This window comes from Hyaena hyaena, unplaced genomic scaffold, assembly GCF_003009895.1.
Source record: "Hyaena hyaena isolate Hyena2069 unplaced genomic scaffold, ASM300989v1 scaffold_889, whole genome shotgun sequence".
Classification (NCBI taxonomy): Eukaryota; Metazoa; Chordata; class Mammalia; order Carnivora; family Hyaenidae; genus Hyaena; species Hyaena hyaena.
In genome coordinates this window covers 226,405-244,461 of record NW_024081523.1, presented here as the reverse complement: position 1 = coordinate 244,461, position 18,057 = coordinate 226,405, and the positions used below count along the sequence as shown (strand labels likewise).

Sequence of the window (18,057 nt, the reverse complement as noted above, 5' to 3'; positions counted from 1 at the left end):
GCTGTAACATAGTCTAGCACCACCTGTCTTAAATCAGTAGGGCAAAGCCTCACTGACTAGAGGGCCACAGGCTGCTGGGAGTCAACGATTCAAGAGTGGAGAAGCTGGGAAACGTGCAGTTAATGTGTTGTTGTTTTTTGTTTTTGTTTTTGTTTTTTAATTAAAGTTAGGCCTTTCTGGGGTGCCTGGGTGGCTTAGTCGGTTAAGCATCCGACTTCAGCTCAGGTCATGATCTCGCAGTCTCTGGGTTTGAGCCCTGCGTCGGCTCTGTGCTGACAGCTCAGAGCCTGGAGCCTGCTTCAGATTCTGTGTCTCCCTTTCTCTCTGCCCCTCCCCCACACGTTCTCTCTCTCTCTCTCTCTCTCTCAAAAATAAACATTAAAAAAGTAAATAAAGTTAGGCCTTTCTCCTCCACATGGCTGTTGAAGGGATTAATGGAAAAGAATGGACATGCATGCAACTGTGGTGTCCATCAAAATCCGTGGGGTTGGTCTTCACAGACCTGCCAGTAGGCTGGCTGAAATACGGGCATTGTCAGTACTGCCGAAGATGCGCTGACACCTGCAGACTGACACCCGCAGATGGCTTACGTCCTCCTCCTAATGAACCCTGGCCGCCAGGAGCACTGTCGTCTGCATTTTGCAAATCAGGAAGCCTAGGCTTAGAGAGATGAAGCCTATGATAACTTTCTAGATACACTGTTTAATTTGCAGTTTGTGCCCTTAAGTCAGTTCCCTGGGAGGCAAAGGGAGTGCAGGAACCTCAAGTACAGGAATAGCAGGCTTGGAGCAAAAAGAAAGAGACGAGAGAAGGGGCCTCCCCCACGGCATCTTGTCTTTTCAGTATCTAGAGATATGTGTAACCTTCTAGAGTATGGCACTGCTGGCCTTAGTACCTTAGGAAGAGGTAGTCCTAGAACATTAACACAGTGGTCCCAGTTTTCATGCAACATGTTTTCGGAATCATCTAATGCTAAAGATCTTATGATTAATTAAGTAGCTTAAAGATTCAAAGATTAAGATAAAATTATTTTCAGTGTTAAGTCCAACAGAACCCTACTGTTAAAATTCTAAGCAGCAGTGACAACCAGTTTGAGATTTCAATATAAATGTAGATCACATGGAAAATGAAAAGTAGCAAGGATGACGAGAAAATCAGGGGATGATTTAAGAACAACATAGAGTATTTGAAGAATGACAACTGGAAAATATCATAATAAAAATTTTCCCAGTTAATCCAGGAAGGTTTTTGTCCCAATTATTGAAAATTTAACTCCTTAATTCTTAGCACAGTGAAAATAACACTTAAAGTATGAATTATTCTAAAGTTATTCACAAGATGATTAAAGTTCTATGTATTTATGTGGCTGGCAAAACACTGGGTAACAGGAATCATATGCTAAGTCCAAAACATCGCACAAAGTTTGGGCTGCTAGACAGTAAAGCACACTTATGTGCAGGTGTGAAATGCTTTCCCTGAAGGCTCGTCAGCTCTTTTCAGTCCTGAAAACAAAGTCCTGTGCTAGGAAGAGAACATTTTAATTTATGATAAACTCACCTTAAAGAATATTTTGAATGTTTGACGTAGAAAGGCTCTCTGGGACTTAAAAACTTCAGCTGGAATTTAATAGGAAATACTTTATGAAATTATGCAAGTTAGATACTTGAGCATACTTAAAACATTTATTTAATTAAAGATATTTAGTAAATTTAAGTATAGTCACAAAGTTAGGTAAAACAACAAATGCTCACGAAAACAAATTTAAAAGAATTTTAACATGAACTTATCCTAGTTCTGACTACAGTAAATGTTATGCAGAAATATGTTGGTATAATGGTACAGAAGAAACAGAAAACAAGAGGAAAACTTTAAAAATGAAAATATGAAAACAAATGCTAAATATTTTTGATTTTCAGATAAAGGGTTACAAACTTCCCATAAGTTTCTTTTCAAAAGCAGATAAGGCATTTAAAACATCAATTCCTTATTATAACCTAAGTATAATCTATAAAACAAGCTTCTAAATTATCAGGAAAATATTTATCAAGCAGTTGAATACATCCACTTTCCCAAAAGCCACAGTGCTATTTCCAACTTACAGAGTGCGTAATGAAAGAATTATTTCGCAAGTTGACTTTCAACGTCCTTGATTCCCCAACCCTAGTCGGCAGAAACTGATACACATCTTCTGGGGCATAAACCCCGCGGTGAGTCAAGTCAAGCTGTCTGCTTTGGAAACACGTTTAAAAGTTAACTATTTAAAATCCACAATAAGTTACACTATTTATATATATATTAAATTAGAAAGTGTAGATTTGTGTTTTCTCTCACAACTCAGCTGGAAAATAGTTCTGGAACAGCAACTTCTCTAGCCTGTGTGAAGAGAAAATGCCCACCACAGCACTCGGATGAGGTTGGGGGTCAGCGGCTACGCAGGACAGGACACGGGAGGGCAACACTGCCCCCGCCCCGTTCTCCCTGCGGGTGCTGGCTCCCCGCTCGCCTCACACTCCAGGCGTCCACAGGGGCTCCTGTCCCTTTAGTCCACTTCAGGTGGACCACTCCCAAGGCAGCCCACGGGATGATCTCCATTTTTCAGGAGAGACTACGCTGAGAGCGGGACACAAACTCTGGTGTCTCAGCAGCATCTGACGGCAGTGAGCTAGATGCCACGCTCAGTCTGGACAGGCCCACGCCCACTCCTTCACTGACAATGCTGCTGTCCCGTGTGGCCTGGCCCTCAACATCCCTAACTGCTCTTCCTGCAGTCTCCCTAGGCAATCCCACCTCAGTGAGTAATCCAGCGACCTGACCCCGTGACTCCCAGATCTGAGCGTCTGGGCAACATGCCTATCACTACACAATGATCTGTCTCCACAAATACAGACTAAACCTGGGATCTTTCTTCTCAAACCTGACCCTCCACTTGTTTTTCTGTCTGGGAGCTAACTTTGACCCTGTTTCTCTCTCAATCCCCCTTACTCAACCCATCCACTGAGTCCTTCAAATTTCCTTCCTATATACCTCTCAGATCTGTCCACTTCTCATCATTTTCCTTGACATTACTTTCGTCCTGGTCTGCTTAAAAATAGCTTCTGACTTGTTTTTACCATATCTACCCTTGCCTCCTCCTAATCAGTCTGTACCACAGCCAGAGGATTTTTCTATAAATACTGAAATCTGATCATGTCACTCAGTGGCTTTCAATAGCTTCCCAACTAAGCCCCCAAATTAACATCTTGACATACAAGGCCCTGCGTGGTCTGCCTCTGCCCGCCCTCTGGCCTCACCTCACATACTCTCCCTTCCTCTGGGCTCTAGGCCTGTGTGCTGTCTTTGGTTCCTCCAGGGCCAATGATCCTCAGCAGTCGGTCCTCACAAGGCCAAACTTTTCCTATGCTCTTCACCTCCATCATTTACACTCATCCTGTTCAACTTAAAGGTCCCATTTCAGGGAGCTTCTTCCCCGGTATCACATATCAAGCTGCCTTTGTCACGTTTCCCAGGTTTCCCATTTATTTCCTTTCAGTCCTTTCCATGAGTTATAATCAAGCCTGTTAGTGAGATAATTTGTGATGTGCCTCCTCCTCCAGGAGGTGAAGTCCATGGAGGCAAGGACAGGGGCAGTTCTGCTTCTGCTACCTGGCACATGGTCTGCGCTCAGTAATTAGGAGATGAACAGATGAGTAAACAGCATCAGAAGAGTGTGGTAAGAACACATACTCTTTAAAGGAGCCTAATTTCTTACAAAATACGTGATTTACTCCTCTTAGAATATAAATGACATTTATATTAAATTTAGTAGGTATTTAACATATATTTTTCTTATAAGCATCTTCCTCCAGAATGAAGTTAGATCTAAATATTAGTTAATTAAGGATTGTAAGAAACATATTTATTAGGCAAAATACTTAAATATTATCATCACAGCTGTGTAAGCTGCTGGTATAAAATACACGTTTTGAAAAGTTTTTAAGAATCGACGTTCATACGATGTTTTTGGGAACATAAAATGATATGGCCACTTTGGGAAAACTATTTGGCAGTTTGTTTTAAAGTTAAACACATGGGGCTGGGGTGCCTGGGTGGCTCAGGCTGTTAAGTGCCCAACTTCGGTTCAGATCATGATCTACAGTTTGTGGTACAAGTCCCACATCGTGCTGACAGCTCAGAGCCTGGAGTCGGCTTCGGATCCTATGTCTCCCTCTCTCTCTGCCCCTCCCCTGCTCATGATCTGTCTGTCTCTCAAAAATGAAAAATGTTAAAAAATTTTTTTAAAAAGTAAAGTTAAACACACTGGGGTGCCTGGGTGGCTCAGTCAATTAAATGACCAACTCTTGATTTCTGTTCAGGTTCATGAGTTCTAGCCCCATGTCAGGCTCCGTGTTGACAGTGCAGACGCTGCTTGGTATTCTCTCTCTCCCTCTCTCTCTCCCCCTGCCCTGCTTGCACTCGCTCTCTCAAAAATAAATACATAAACATTAAAAAAAATTAAGAAATATAAATAAATAAAATTAAACACATGTTAACCATGTGACTCAGTAATTCTGCTCTTCAAGTATTTTTACTCCAAAGAAGTGAAAAAATACGTCCACAAAAAATATACACACAAGTGTTCATAGCAACTTCATTTATAATGCCTCCAAATGAGAAGCCACCCAAGTGGCATCAGGAAAATGAATAAACTGTGATATGTTCACATAAAGCAATGCTCAACAATGGAAAGGGACAAACTACAGATATACCTGACAACACAAATAAACCCCCAAAATTATGTGTGATGAAAGAAGCCAGACTTAAGGGGGGGTATGTATGTGTAAGAAATTCAACAAAACCAACCTATGGCAAAAGATGAGAACAGAACAAATCTTGGGTTGAGGGCAGGGCTGCCTGCAAAGCAAAGGGATGTATAAGAGCTTTCTGGGGGAGAGAAATATCCTCTATCTTGATGGGAGTGGTAGCAGTGAATGGAAACTCATAGGTAAGGTCCCTGAGCATTTTCCTGTATGTAATTATGTATCAATAAAGTACTGGAAAATATGTCATAAGATGACAAAAACAACATACCCAGGTATGAGAGCAGAAGCTTCTGATACAGCTGGTCTCCGGGGTTTAACTAAATTATCTAGTTTAATGAGGGAGTTTGTGGAAATTTCTGAATTTTCAGACTCATTTTCTGCTTTGACACTCTGTATAAAAAAAAAAAAAATCACAGGGTAGGGCAGTAGAAATAAATACTCTGGGAAAATATATGGACATTTACCTGTTTGAATTCTACTATTTCCTTCTTAATTTTTAAAAGAAAACTTAAGATTTTTAAATTCCCTAAATTGCAAACACTATACCTTATACTGTTCAGTTTCTTTTACACACACACACACACACACACTCTTACTTAATCAAGTCAAACATAGATTTCATAGAGCCAAATCCAGACCTCAAACATGCCAATCAATAAAGGCAAATGAGAAAATTAAGATTACAGGGCCAGACAACAGAATTAATTAAATTAGAATAATATCAGGAAAATAGTCTGCATTGTTAGGACAGTTTTCCATGTCAGTTTCACAATGTTTTTAACATATATACACAATAATTTATTTAAATTCAGTGTAATACTCACTTGTCCAGAGAGTTGAAATCTCAAGGTATGTTTCATGTGAGGCTCTTTAAGAGGGTGACATTCAACATCCCAAAACTGAGCATAATCTCCTCTATCTCTGGGCAAAAAAGTGATGGAGACCTGCAAAACAACACGTCCAAGGGGAAAATTTAGACCTGGACCTCATGCACCTATAACTGGTATACAGTTTGGCACTGGCTAGTTTTGCCACTAACTGAAAAAGAATTTGAACAATTCTACTTTTGCTGGTCTTGTTGCTATATACCACATCCAAAATACATTTTTCTTTAAAAAAATTTTTTTTGAATGTTTTATTTATTTCTGAGAGAGAGAGAGACAACGTGAGCAGGGAAGGGTCAGAAAGAGAGGGAGATACAGAATCTGAAACAGGCTCCAGGCTCTGAGCTGACAGCACAGAGCCTGACGCAGGGATCGAACCCACGAACTGTGAGATCATGACCTGAGCCGAGGTCGGATGCTTAACCGACTGAGCCACCCAGGCACCCCCAAATATATTTTTCTTTAAAACTCTATGTAACATATTCCTCAAAATGTAAATGTTAATTTACATTATCAAAAAATTATAGAGCTGTCATGTGTAAGACCTAAATGAGGAAGGTCAACTCCAGAAACACAATCATGTCTTTCATTGCAATGCTTATGGAACCCTCTGCTGGCCATGTTGTAAAGCCCTAAGGACAAGAACCAGTTACTCTGACCAATGCCTCAAAGTTATACATACGAACTGTATGCGTACAACCTATAAAAGGCTCAGTATGAGAAAGTTGTAATATTTAAAAATAGTATCTTATAAAGTTTACCAGTGTTAAGTGCTTCCTTTATTAAAGAATTTAGTGTTAAATATACTATTCGTTAGGTTAACCACTAATCAGTACCTTTGGGTCTGGGCTTAACAATAAAACTCTTAGGCGACCCTATTTCTGTCAGTATAGAACATAAGAAACAATGCAGCCAGCAAGTCTTAAAGTGTGGAGGTAAAGGCAAAATACTGATGGAGGAGACGTGATCATCAAGGTTAGAGAGTTACACTGTTAAAGAGTGTATGGACACTAAGAAAATTAAGTAGAAGGAAGAATGAAAATGACCATGTCCTAAATGGTGAAAATATACAAATTATGTGGAACCATTGGGCACTACAGTACCATGTATTCTACAAACTCAACCTAACACCACCTTCCAGCCCCAAAAAGGAAACAAAGAGGAGGGGAAAACAGTATTACTGTATGTGATACACACCAGACACATAATGGGAACTTTAACATCCATTAGTTCATTTAATCCTGATGATCTAATCAAACTGTCCAATGTTTCAGAAAATATTGTGTACACCTCTTACTTTAAGAAACAGGTAACTACTGTGCTCCTCCCCTGCTCGTGTTCTCTCTCTCTCTCAAAAATAAATAAACATTAAAAAAAAAAAAAAAAGAAAGAAAAAAGAAACAGGTAACTAACAAACTAATTTTTTCTTCCTTCTGGATCACTATTATCCACATCAATAGTTGTGCTTTTTGGTAGTATTTCCTTAAATGGTCCCAGAATGATGTACGTTGCTTTCTTCTCCCCTAACATAAATTAAGTACCCAGACTTAAGTTAATTAAGTTAAATTCAGTTAACAAATGTGATTTGGCAGTATGGTAAGCAAAAGAAATCAAAGGTTTCACAGAGGTTTCATTTCTATGTTTGGTACTGTGTGAAAGGAAAAATTCCCAGGAGACAATCTAGTCTTGTTTTTCCTTTTTCAAAGCTTTGTTGAGATAGAATTCATATACCATACAGTTCACCCACTTCGAGTGTGGTCAGGAGTTTTTACTATGTTTTCAGAACTGTGCAACCACCACCACAATCTGACTTTAAAATATTTTCAACAATCCAAAAAGAATCCCCACACCATCAGCAGTCATTCCCCACTTCCCTCTCTCAGTCCCAGCCCCAGCAAACACGTATTTACCTTCAGTCTCTACAGATTTACCTATTTTACACATTCCGCTGAATCATACAGTATGTGGCCTTTTGTGTCTGGACTGCTTCACTTAGCATGTTTTTTCAAGGTTCATGTGGTAGCATGTTATCAGTGCTTCATTCCCTTGTATCACCAAGTAATGTTTCATTGCATGGATATACATTTTGTTTATCCACCTATTAGCTGATGGACATTTCTACCTTTTTTTTATTTTTAATTTTTTTAAATGATATTTATTTTTGAGAGAGAGAGAGAGTTTGAGCAGGCAGGGGCAGAGAGAAAGGGAGACACAGGATCCTTAGCAGGCTCCAGGCTCTGGGCTGTCAGCATCAGAGCCCAACACAAAACTTGAACTCACAGACTATGAGATCATGACCTGAGCTGAAGTCAGATGCTTAACTGACTGAGCCACCTTGGCCCCCCTCTATCCTTTTTGGCTATGAACACTTGTATATAAATTTTTGTTTGAATGCTGGTTTTCAATGTTTTGGGATATATGTCCAGAAGTGGAGTTGTTGGCTCATATGGTAATTCTACATTTAGCTTACTAAGGAACTGTCACACTGCTTTCCATTGCAGCTGTACCATTTTCCATTGCCAACAGTAGTATATGAGGGTCTTAATTTCTCCATATCTTTGCCAACACTTGTTATTGTCTGGTGTTTGAAATCACAGTCATCCTAGGGGTGTGAAGTGATATCTCATTGTGGTTTTGTTTTGCATTTCCCTGATGAACAGTAATTCTATATATCTTTTCGTGTATTTACTGGCCACTTCTATATCTGTTTTTGGAGAAATGTCTATTCAGTTCTTCAACCCATTTTTTAAACAGGTAATTTGTCTTTGTATTATCTAGTTGTAAGAGTTCTTTACTCATTCTGGATACAAGCTCTTCAATAAATCTAGGACTTCTAAATATTTTCTCCCATAATCTGGGATGTCTTTTCACTTTCTTATGGTATCCTCCGATATACTCAAGTTTTACATTTTGATAATTCATCTGTTTTTTATCACTTGTGCTTTATGGTTGTCACATCTAAGAAACCAAGGCTTAACCCAAGGTCATGAATATTTACTATTTTATTTTCTAAGAATTTTATAGTTCTGGCTCTTATATTTAGGTTTATAGTGTGCTACAAGCTACTTTTTGGATACAGTGTGAAGTAAGGGTCAAACTTTATTCTTCTGCATGTGGATATCAGTTGTCTGGGCACCATTTGTTGAAACTATTCTTTCCCTGTTGAGCTGTCTCAGTATCCTTTTTGAAAAAAATCAACTGACCATAAGTGTGAGGGTATACTGGGGACTCTCGAATCTATTCCACATATTCTAAATGTCTATCCTTATGTCAATAGTACAGTTTTGACTACTGTAGGTTTTGAAAGTAGAAAGTGTGAATCCTCCAGCTTTGTTCTGTTTCAAGATTGCTTTGGTTATGCTGGTTCCCTTGCATGTTTATATGAATTTTATGATCGACATGTCAATTTTTTAAAAATACAAACAAAAAAACCCCAAACACCAGCTGGGATTTTCGACTGGGACTGTACTAAATCTATAGATCAATTTAAAGAGTACCACAATTTTAGTAATGTTAGATCTTCTGATCCATGAACATGGGATGTCTTTCCTGCTGGCTTTTTTTGCAATCCTCCTCTCACCACCTTTGCCCCAAATGTTAAACTTTTGTTGAGCAATGTGTCTGTACACTATTATGCTGCTTTACCTCTACTGTGGGCTGGGAAGTAAAATAAACTATTCTGGTAGAACAGCAGATTTTTCCAAAAAAGTCAGAAACCCTCTAGAAGCCTGTTATACAGACCTACTCAAGTGCACAGTTTGTAACTATCATTGCTCAAAGATTCTTTTATAGTCAGTAATGAGTTCACAACTTTAGTGGAGAACTGATTACAAGTCTGAATCCCTGAATAAATGGACTAATGTCATATAAATGCTATAGTTTAAATGAGTTTCAGCTGTTGGCATGAAAAAGTATTATTACTAAGGCCAAGTGAATGACTAGTGTCACTAGAGATATCTGAAGAAGCTATGTCAGGTCCACAAACAAATTACAACTTAAGAGGGTCATGGTACTATCTGGCACCTGGGTGGCTCAGTCAGTTGAATGTCCGACTCTTGATTTTGGCTCCGGTCATACTCTCATGGTTTGTGGGATAGAGCCCCATGTGTGCTGACAGCACAGAGACTGCCTGGGATTCTCTCTCTCCCATTCTCTCTGCCCCTCCCCTACTTGAGCTCTCTCTCAAAAATAAATACACCAACATTAAAAAAATAAAAAGAGGGTCTTGGTACTAAAAAGATCCGTCACCATTTACCCACGAAGATATACTATTGACTATGATATGAACACTGAATTGTTTCTGAGTAGTGGTAGATTTTTCTAATATGGCTAGTGGACAAAACTACTGTCTAGACTGGAGCTAGAAGTGTGTTCTCAGTATTGGCAGCCTGTGGCCACATGAAGTGCTTATATCAGAATGTAAATCAGTCCTACCACTAAGTATGGTATTTTGTTTAGCTGTGTAGAAAGCAAGGCCTCTGCTGCAGGAAGCAGTCCATTGACTTGCACTGAGGCAGGCCTCTTCTCCTATCGCAACCTGGCTGTTAGCAGCACTGGTCTAGGTAAAGCAACTACTCCGGGTGGAAACAAAGGCACTTCTGGTCAATCAACACCAGTTTCTTACCAAAGGCTGTGAAAAAATGTCAAAACTCACCTTTTGAATTCCACGGCTTTCCAGTATACCAGAAATAGGAGAACATCTGAATGCTGCATAGGTAGCTCTAAAAACATCTCCACTGTCATCGACTCCCTACAACAATTTAAGCAAACAAATGAAAAAATATTAAAGTCAGTAGATAAATTCAGAGTGAGACCATTATTTTCATGGTTACCAAGGACACACAAACCAGTTTTGCAGGGCACAGGAGAACTCAATGCCTGCCTAGGAGTGGGAGTGCTACTAAGCTCAGCTCACACGAGGCCTCACACTCACTCTCCTCCCTCCATCAACAGCCACTCCTTCCTGGCTACAGTCATCTTTAGGATGATGCTCATAATGTCAAAGGATTTCCCTTCTCCTCAAAGACCCTGAAGACCTTGTTGAATGTGCATTTTAATAACCTATGCGAACCATCTGTTTAGTTCTTTTCAGTAGGTCCAGCACTATCTTTTGCACATATTTTGTGAGTATTATGGCTCAAAACTGCTACTGTCACACAAAATACATGGTAGAAAGGCCACAGTGTTGTAAACAGCACACATGACAATACGCTCAATTCGGGTAGAACCTACTGGCAGAGACTATTTGCAGGATACAGTAGCTAGCATGCACTGACACAAAACATTCACTTCTGTCTCCTGCACTAGTTCCTACTGGCTGAAAACAGACAGCAACACTCAGAACAAAGGAGAGAAAAAGGCACACGCATGCGCGTACACCACAATGTTCCATAATAAAGTTTTTATATATTTTCCAAAATAGTTATTTCAGATAAAAATCAGTACTGTAGAAGGTAGTTCATTAAATGAGCAACTACAGATTTCACATCTATTCTATAATTTGACTCTCAAAACCACCTTGTGAAAAAGATGGGGGCACATATGAGCCCCATCTATAGAGAAAATCAAGTAAGTGAATTAGTGGAACTAAAAAAGCCAATAATCCCAACCTGTGCTCATAATTCAGTTTTAAAACACCCTGCATAAAGTTTAAATATTAAAACAAATATATTTAAGGTAATTATTACTGACCTTGACATAAGGTGGAGCTAAAGATGACAAATGCCACTTCACTTCTGTGTTACCATGATTCTCAAGTTCCAGAAACTTTTCTATAAGGGACACACATATCACAACTCAATTCTTGGAGAGGTAAGTAAACAAGCAGACTACTATGACCATGTGTAACAATGACTAATTACCTCATCAAAGGGGAAAAATACAATCATTAGATCCCCTGAGGAGCCCAACAGGAATTTATAGTATTTTCTAACAAAATCAAGTTTGACAAATATCTTTTTTTTGATGTTTATTTATTTTTGAGAGAGAGAGAGACAGAGCACAAGCACAGGAGGGGAAGACAGAGAGGGAGACACAGAGTCCTTAGCAGGCTCTGGGCTCTAAGCTGTCAGCACAGAGCCTGACGTGGGGCTCGAACCCATGAGCTGTGAGATCATGACCTGAGCCAAAGTCAGATGCTTGACCAACTGAGCCATCCAGGTGCCCCTATCTTGTTTTGGTTTTTAATCAAAGTATAATAAAGGGCTTAAGCAAGAGAGCAATAAGATGATTTATATGTGTAAATAATTACTGGCTGCTGTGGGAAAGAGAGACTGCAAGGGAGTCAGAGTGGATGAGGAGCCCTGAGAAGGCGCCACAGCAGCAGTTGGGTGGAGACAGGATGCACAAGGTGGTCTGTATCACGCCTCAGTCACAGCAGCGGGAGGAAAAGCTGACAGAGGATCGTTCTGAAGACTGCAAAGGACTTGCTAGTGGACTGGATGGGAAGAGAGAGGAAGAGAATAGCACTCAGCTTCCAGGGATTTGGCTTAATGGGCAGACAATGGTGCCACTTACTGACACAGGTAAGGCTGGAGCAGACGCAGGTTTCATAGGTAAAGTAAGAGTTCTGTGTGTGAGATGCCCACCCACAGAAGCTGAGCAGGGTGCAGGGAGAGCAGAGAGAAGTGGACACAGGCAGACCCGGGAAGAAGAAGACCCTTTAGTGGAACCTGAGAAGGAGCAAGTGAGGCAGGGAAAACCAGGAGAGAGGCACAAGAAGTATGTAGTCCAAGAAGGAAGGAGTGGTCACTAGTGTTGAGAGGTCAAATTAATAGACGCAAAAGCTTTGTATACTGGCAGTATCACAGCCAGTGAGGTTTATCAGAAGCGCAATTATTGCTAATTGAAAATGAAGACCCATCAAAGAGACGACTCCTTTTCAGTGACCTCAGTAGCAGCGGGGTCAGGGCAAGGCGGCAGCACCAACTCTGTACAGCCCGAGGAAATGAAGGCAGAGAGCACAATCCTTCCATGAGGGAGGGATGTTGAGGAGGCAGGGACAGCAGCAAGGAGACGAGGCCAAGGAATGCATTCCTCAAACACCTGATGGCAGGGCACACTGTGTGCCAATGGAAAGGCACCAATAAACGGAGAAACTGATGACACAGGAGACAGAAGAGGCAGCTTAAGGCCTTGACAAGGGCCTAGCTTCCAAGCAGAGGAGTTCATCTGGGATGGAAGCAAAAGTCTTGCATTTAGCCTAATGGTTTGTATATTTGCAGTGACGAGTGGGGCAAAATCAAGAGCTGGGAAACGGGAAAGGACATACACCAAGGAAGGGCTGGTAGGAAACCCCGGTGCTGAGGGGCACCTGAGAGCAAGACGGTGAATCCGTGGACACAGCCCCAGCTTTCTGCAGGAGTGCTGTAGACACAGGGCTGGTAGAAGTCTGGCTCTATCAAGGTTTGGGATCTTGCCAGACAGGAATGCAGAGGGAGGGACACAAGGCAGTTAAAAACATTCCTAAGGCAGTAATTGCAGCAACAGACCACAGAATTCAAGCAGAAGTGGACAAGGCTGGGGTGGTAAAGAATGAGAGGGTAGTAGGGCCAGCAGCCTGAACATTTGAATGAGGCCAGGGAGCTGCCGGAACTTCCAAAGGACGTGAGGGGGGGAAGACGGGACAAGGGGATGGGTGATGGTCAGGGAGGGACAGTCTTGACGGGCAGAAAAAACTGAGCCTGAGTGGGAGACAAAGTCAGTGAGAGAAGCAAGGAGTGGAGGGTCGGGTGACAGAAGACTCAAACCCTTTCCAACAGGTCCCACCTGCAATCCCATTCACTGAGACGGAGTCATCACGGGTGGGGGAGGGAGGAGCAAAAGCAGTATTCTCAGGACATTTGAAGAATATTAGCAGTACTAAGTGCCTACTCGGTGTCAAACACTGTGCCAAGTGCTTTACAGACATTATTTCATTCACTCCTCAAAGCCCTCTGTGAGAGGAGCCAATTATGTTGGCCATTTTACAAATAGGGAAACTGAGCAAGTCTATTTAACCTCTGTAGTGCCTCAAAATCACATTAGTGACTGGCAGAACCAGGTTTTACCCACTTTCTCTCTTTTCAGCTGCTACCTAATTAGCAGTTCTAGTAAAAGACCTAGTGAGAACTGGGAAGAGATGGTTCTGATCAAGTAGAATCTGAGACTCCCAGAATATAAATAGTTCCTAAACACCCAGACTTAACATTTTAGGATTTTTAAGCTCCCCCAAATCCTGCCCATCACTGAAATGGCTGCCAATGACCACCCCTCTCCTGAAATAGAGGACAATTTTATCCCTGTCACTATCATATGGCTCACTAAGAGCAGTGTTAGACTCAACAGATTGGTGACCATTTGAATTACATAACCTGCGATATCATACCTGAAGTTTCACTAGGTTCTGTTGCAGGAAAAGTAACAGTTTTGTTTCTTATCTCAACTTTTGTGGAAGGTGGTTTTGTCACTGGTTTTACCAGATGACAAGCTGAAGGCTCAGTTCCTGGGGAAAGGATTCCAAATGGGCTGGAAGCCAAATGAGTGAGGAGTTCTTTTTGGGTCAAGTCTTCTCGAATTTGAACTTTCACAATTTTCTGAAATGGGCCAAATAAAGGAGATAAGACACAAATGGAGCTATCATTTTAAAGAAACAATTCCTATTTTTAAATCATGGTGGAGAGAAGTAATGCCAAACAAATGGAAACACTAATGGATGAGAAAGTTTATTCAGATCTCAAAGTAATCTTTGACTCCTCCCTCTCTTCCCCAACTATACCTTCTTTTTCAAAGTAGATTTTGCAAATTAGTAATGGTTCCTAGGCCCCACTCTCCATTTCTGCCCCCACCCAGGAGAACTGTTCAGATTGTTAATGGAAAAACTATGTGCTACGTGCTCTGTGTGAATAAGTCTAGTTCGACTGAAGGAGCCGGCCCCCATTCATTTCATTTCTGAAATGTTAGAGCTAATAAGGATCATGCACTTAAGCTGCAAAACAGGAAAAATGTTGCTTAAAAACACTTAAAGTACCTTCTGTCCATTGTCACAGTGTATATAGATCAAACCACTCCATGGGAACATTGACTGTTTTGTGGATAAGGAGGAATTAGGACTCACAAGAATCTGTAGCTTACTCCTAAAAAAGGGAATTTAATAATGAAAACCAAGAATATCCTATACTTTAATAGTAATAACCACAAGACTTATAAATACTGTTCTACCAAGACTTATAAATACTGTTCTATCAATGACCAATTCTTTCCTGGTCACTCAAGAAGGAGCTGAGAAGAGGTGATATCCCATCTACATGTGATTTTGTATCAGCCCAAGCTCAGTGGCTCACAAAGAGTTGAGTGACATAAACCCATGAACCGAAGGGGAAAACTCATGTGAAAAGAGACCATGCCATAGAAATGACATTTAAAAAGTAATTCAAAATAAAAACTTCTGGAGCAAAAGACCAATATACAAAAGCTATTTATCATAATAAAGAATGATACAGTTATAGTACAAAGGAAATGAATAGCTGGGAAGAAAACCGGAAGAAAAAGAAGGGGATGGGAAATAAATGAAACAGCTTTTAAAAAATGTTTTATTTATTTTCGAGAGAGAGAGCATGAGCGGGGGAGGGACAGAGAGAAAGGAAGACACAGAATCCGAAGCAGGCTCCAGGCTCTTGAGTTGTTAGCACAGAGCCTGATGTGGGGCTTGAACCCACGAACCATGAGATCATGACCTAAGCCGAAGTCGAATGTTTAACCAGCCGAGTCACTCAGGTGCCCCAATGATATTGTTATTTACCCAGTCGTTAAAACTTTGTGCTCACTGTTCTCTTCAAGAGCTATGGAATGTCAAAAAAGACTTTTAAATGAGGACGATGTAATCAGATTTGTGACTTAGAAGAAACAACCAGTTACAAAGGATATGTTGGCATACATATCAAAAATGGCACAGCAAGATTATTTTCCATTCCAAAAGACTAAATACATGCGGTGATGGAAAAAGTGATTTGTGAACAATTCATTTCCCTAACTTTCCAATCATTAATTAATAAATGTTTAATCGATTGCTTTGGTCCTAGGAATGTTTCTCTGGAATATGCCTAACCATACCTCAGTACTAGTCCCTAAACTCTCCTAAAATGCATACTCCATCACTCTGCAAAAGTAAATTAAATTCATGCTGTTCTTCTGCAAAGTTGCTGTCCCCAAATAGGAAGCAAGTTTCAGACATGAATGTTCTATGCCGACCCAAAGTCCCTGAAACTGCAGAACTGTGGCTTTACCTCCTATTGGTAAATAAGCTATACACAGAGGAAAGCTGCTCATCAGCATTTGGTCCCAAAGACTTCCTTCTATCTTAGACTAGTTTTTGCACAAAACAGCAAGCTAGGTTATGGCTCAGACATATTAAAAGTCAGGAAGCTTTGTCTATAAAACGTCCTTTAGACAAAACCAGTAGAATAAGTTGAGCCAGACCTAAGATAACCAAAGATAGAACCCTCTGGGCTATAGGGACCACCACCCCTCATCATACACCCAACTGCATCCCATGTTTTGTAATTTGGTAGGCAGAGTAACATATCCTGATGTTTTCCACTCCAGGAAATCCTTCCCACCTCACTCATCTCTCTTGACCCTTTTAGGCTGGGTACACCATAACTGTCTGTGGACATGGTCTCTGCTCTGCTGAAGAGCATGAATCCTGCACTTCACTGTGGTCCCAAGGAACCAAATGGAGCTCAGTACAGGGAGCATATGGCAAAATTCTAATGAATAAGTTAAAATGAAGTATTATCTGATCCTTAAAAAGTCACCATGTTGACATCTGAATAAAACCTGGAGGAAAGGAAAGTCATACTTACTCTGGCGGGATAAATCCATGTTGTGGTGTTACTGTTAGGCAATGTGCTGGCCAGTACAACTCAAATTTCAGTAACCTCATGGAATTATTTAAAATCTGGAAACATGCAGTTTTTCCCAGATCACCTAATTATATAAGATAAATAAGATATAACTTACATTTAGCACTGGTGAAAAAGTCCAAATATTAATAAATAGTAAAAAATGAATCCTAAATACCTTATTTTGCTTTACAGGAATTTCAAATCCCTGGTAAAATAAGACCTATTTATTTACTCTTGGAAACTACAAAGATACTGAACAAAGTACAACATCCTGAACAAAGAGAAAAAAGGACATCTGGAAACTGTTACCACCTGGTCTTATCTTTCGCATATACAATGGTACCAGATTTGTTCCTACTCTGAACCAACTACATTAATGTTACGACTTAGTAAAATAGGCAAAGTACCAAATAAGTTCTTTGGGGCAAGGGATGTGGTGGGACGAAAGGCCCATGGGTGAGTAGCCCTGACATATGTAGAATTGGGAGCTTGGGATGAGGACCATGGCCTTGTGCTGGACAATGCTCTGCATGAACGTGAGGCAGGTCTCACAAAGACCTACGTGGAGAAGGACCTGAGCAAGCCACTGGCCATGTTTGCATACAGTCCATGAACATTACTAGATGTGCCATAGGCTCAGAGTCAGTAGAGCCTTGGTTTCCAGAGCTCACTCTTCTGCTGTTGTTGGTATACTCACAAGGAGAAGGAGCTATCAAAATCAAGTGTTCAGGCTGGACAGCCCACATTTCCTTCAAGGATGAGTTATCTTGAGGTGGGCGAACAGCTTGTGAAAGAAGCGGAGAACCTTGAGGACCTTTAACCGGCAAAACATCCAAAGAAATATTGCCACCATGTTTCCCAGAACTGTCAGATTCACTACAGAGAGAGACAGAAACGGAGGAGAAGAAAGAAATTAAAAATGATAAAAAGCTTATGACTAAGAATGTTAACCATTTGCCATGCACTACAAGTGAAATACCATGTTTTCTTGCCAACATTTTTCTGTGATGTTTTACTTTTATTGAAATATAATAACGTGGGGGTGCCTGGGTGTCTCAGTCTGTTGAGTGTCCGACTTTGGCTCAGGTCATGATCTCGTGGTTCATGGGTTCGAGCCCCGCATTGGGCTCTGTGCTGACAGCTAGCTCAGAGCCTAGAGCCTGTTTCAGATTCTGTGTCTCCCTCTCTCTCTGACCATCCCCTGCTCACACACTCTCTCTCTCTCAGAAATAAATAAAAATATTAAAAAAAATTTTTTTAAACAAAGAAATAATGTTCTAAAAAAAAAAAGGAAACTAATAATGTTCTGCTTTTAAAAAAAAGATAAAAAGCCAAACTGTGTCACCTTTTTCTATGAATTCTTCCTAAGTCTAAAAATATTTAGGGGTGCCTGAGTGGCTCAATCAGTTAAGTGTCTGTGATCTAGTGGTCTGTGAGTTCAAGCCCTGCGTCAGGCTCTCTGATGACAGTTCAGAGGCTAGAGCCAGCTTC

General features: G+C 40.6%; 1 protein-coding gene across 1 annotated transcript in view; it reads right to left on the bottom strand.

The window, feature by feature from the left end:
- CEP192 (centrosomal protein 192) overlaps nt 1-18,057 on the bottom strand; it is a 130,861-nt gene that overhangs the window by 3,586 nt on the left and 109,218 nt on the right. The window contains exons 36-45 of the mRNA XM_039220435.1: nt 17,264-17,442; nt 16,525-16,648; nt 14,691-14,796; nt 14,049-14,256; nt 11,375-11,454; nt 10,338-10,433; nt 5,624-5,743; nt 5,068-5,189; nt 2,100-2,226; nt 1,558-1,616 (exon numbers count right to left, since the gene is read on the bottom strand). Coding sequence (XP_039076366.1) covers nt 1,558-1,616; nt 2,100-2,226; nt 5,068-5,189; nt 5,624-5,743; nt 10,338-10,433; nt 11,375-11,454; nt 14,049-14,256; nt 14,691-14,796; nt 16,525-16,648; nt 17,264-17,442 — 1,221 coding nt within the window. The remainder of the gene's footprint in view (nt 1-1,557; nt 1,617-2,099; nt 2,227-5,067; nt 5,190-5,623; nt 5,744-10,337; nt 10,434-11,374; nt 11,455-14,048; nt 14,257-14,690; nt 14,797-16,524; nt 16,649-17,263; nt 17,443-18,057) is intronic.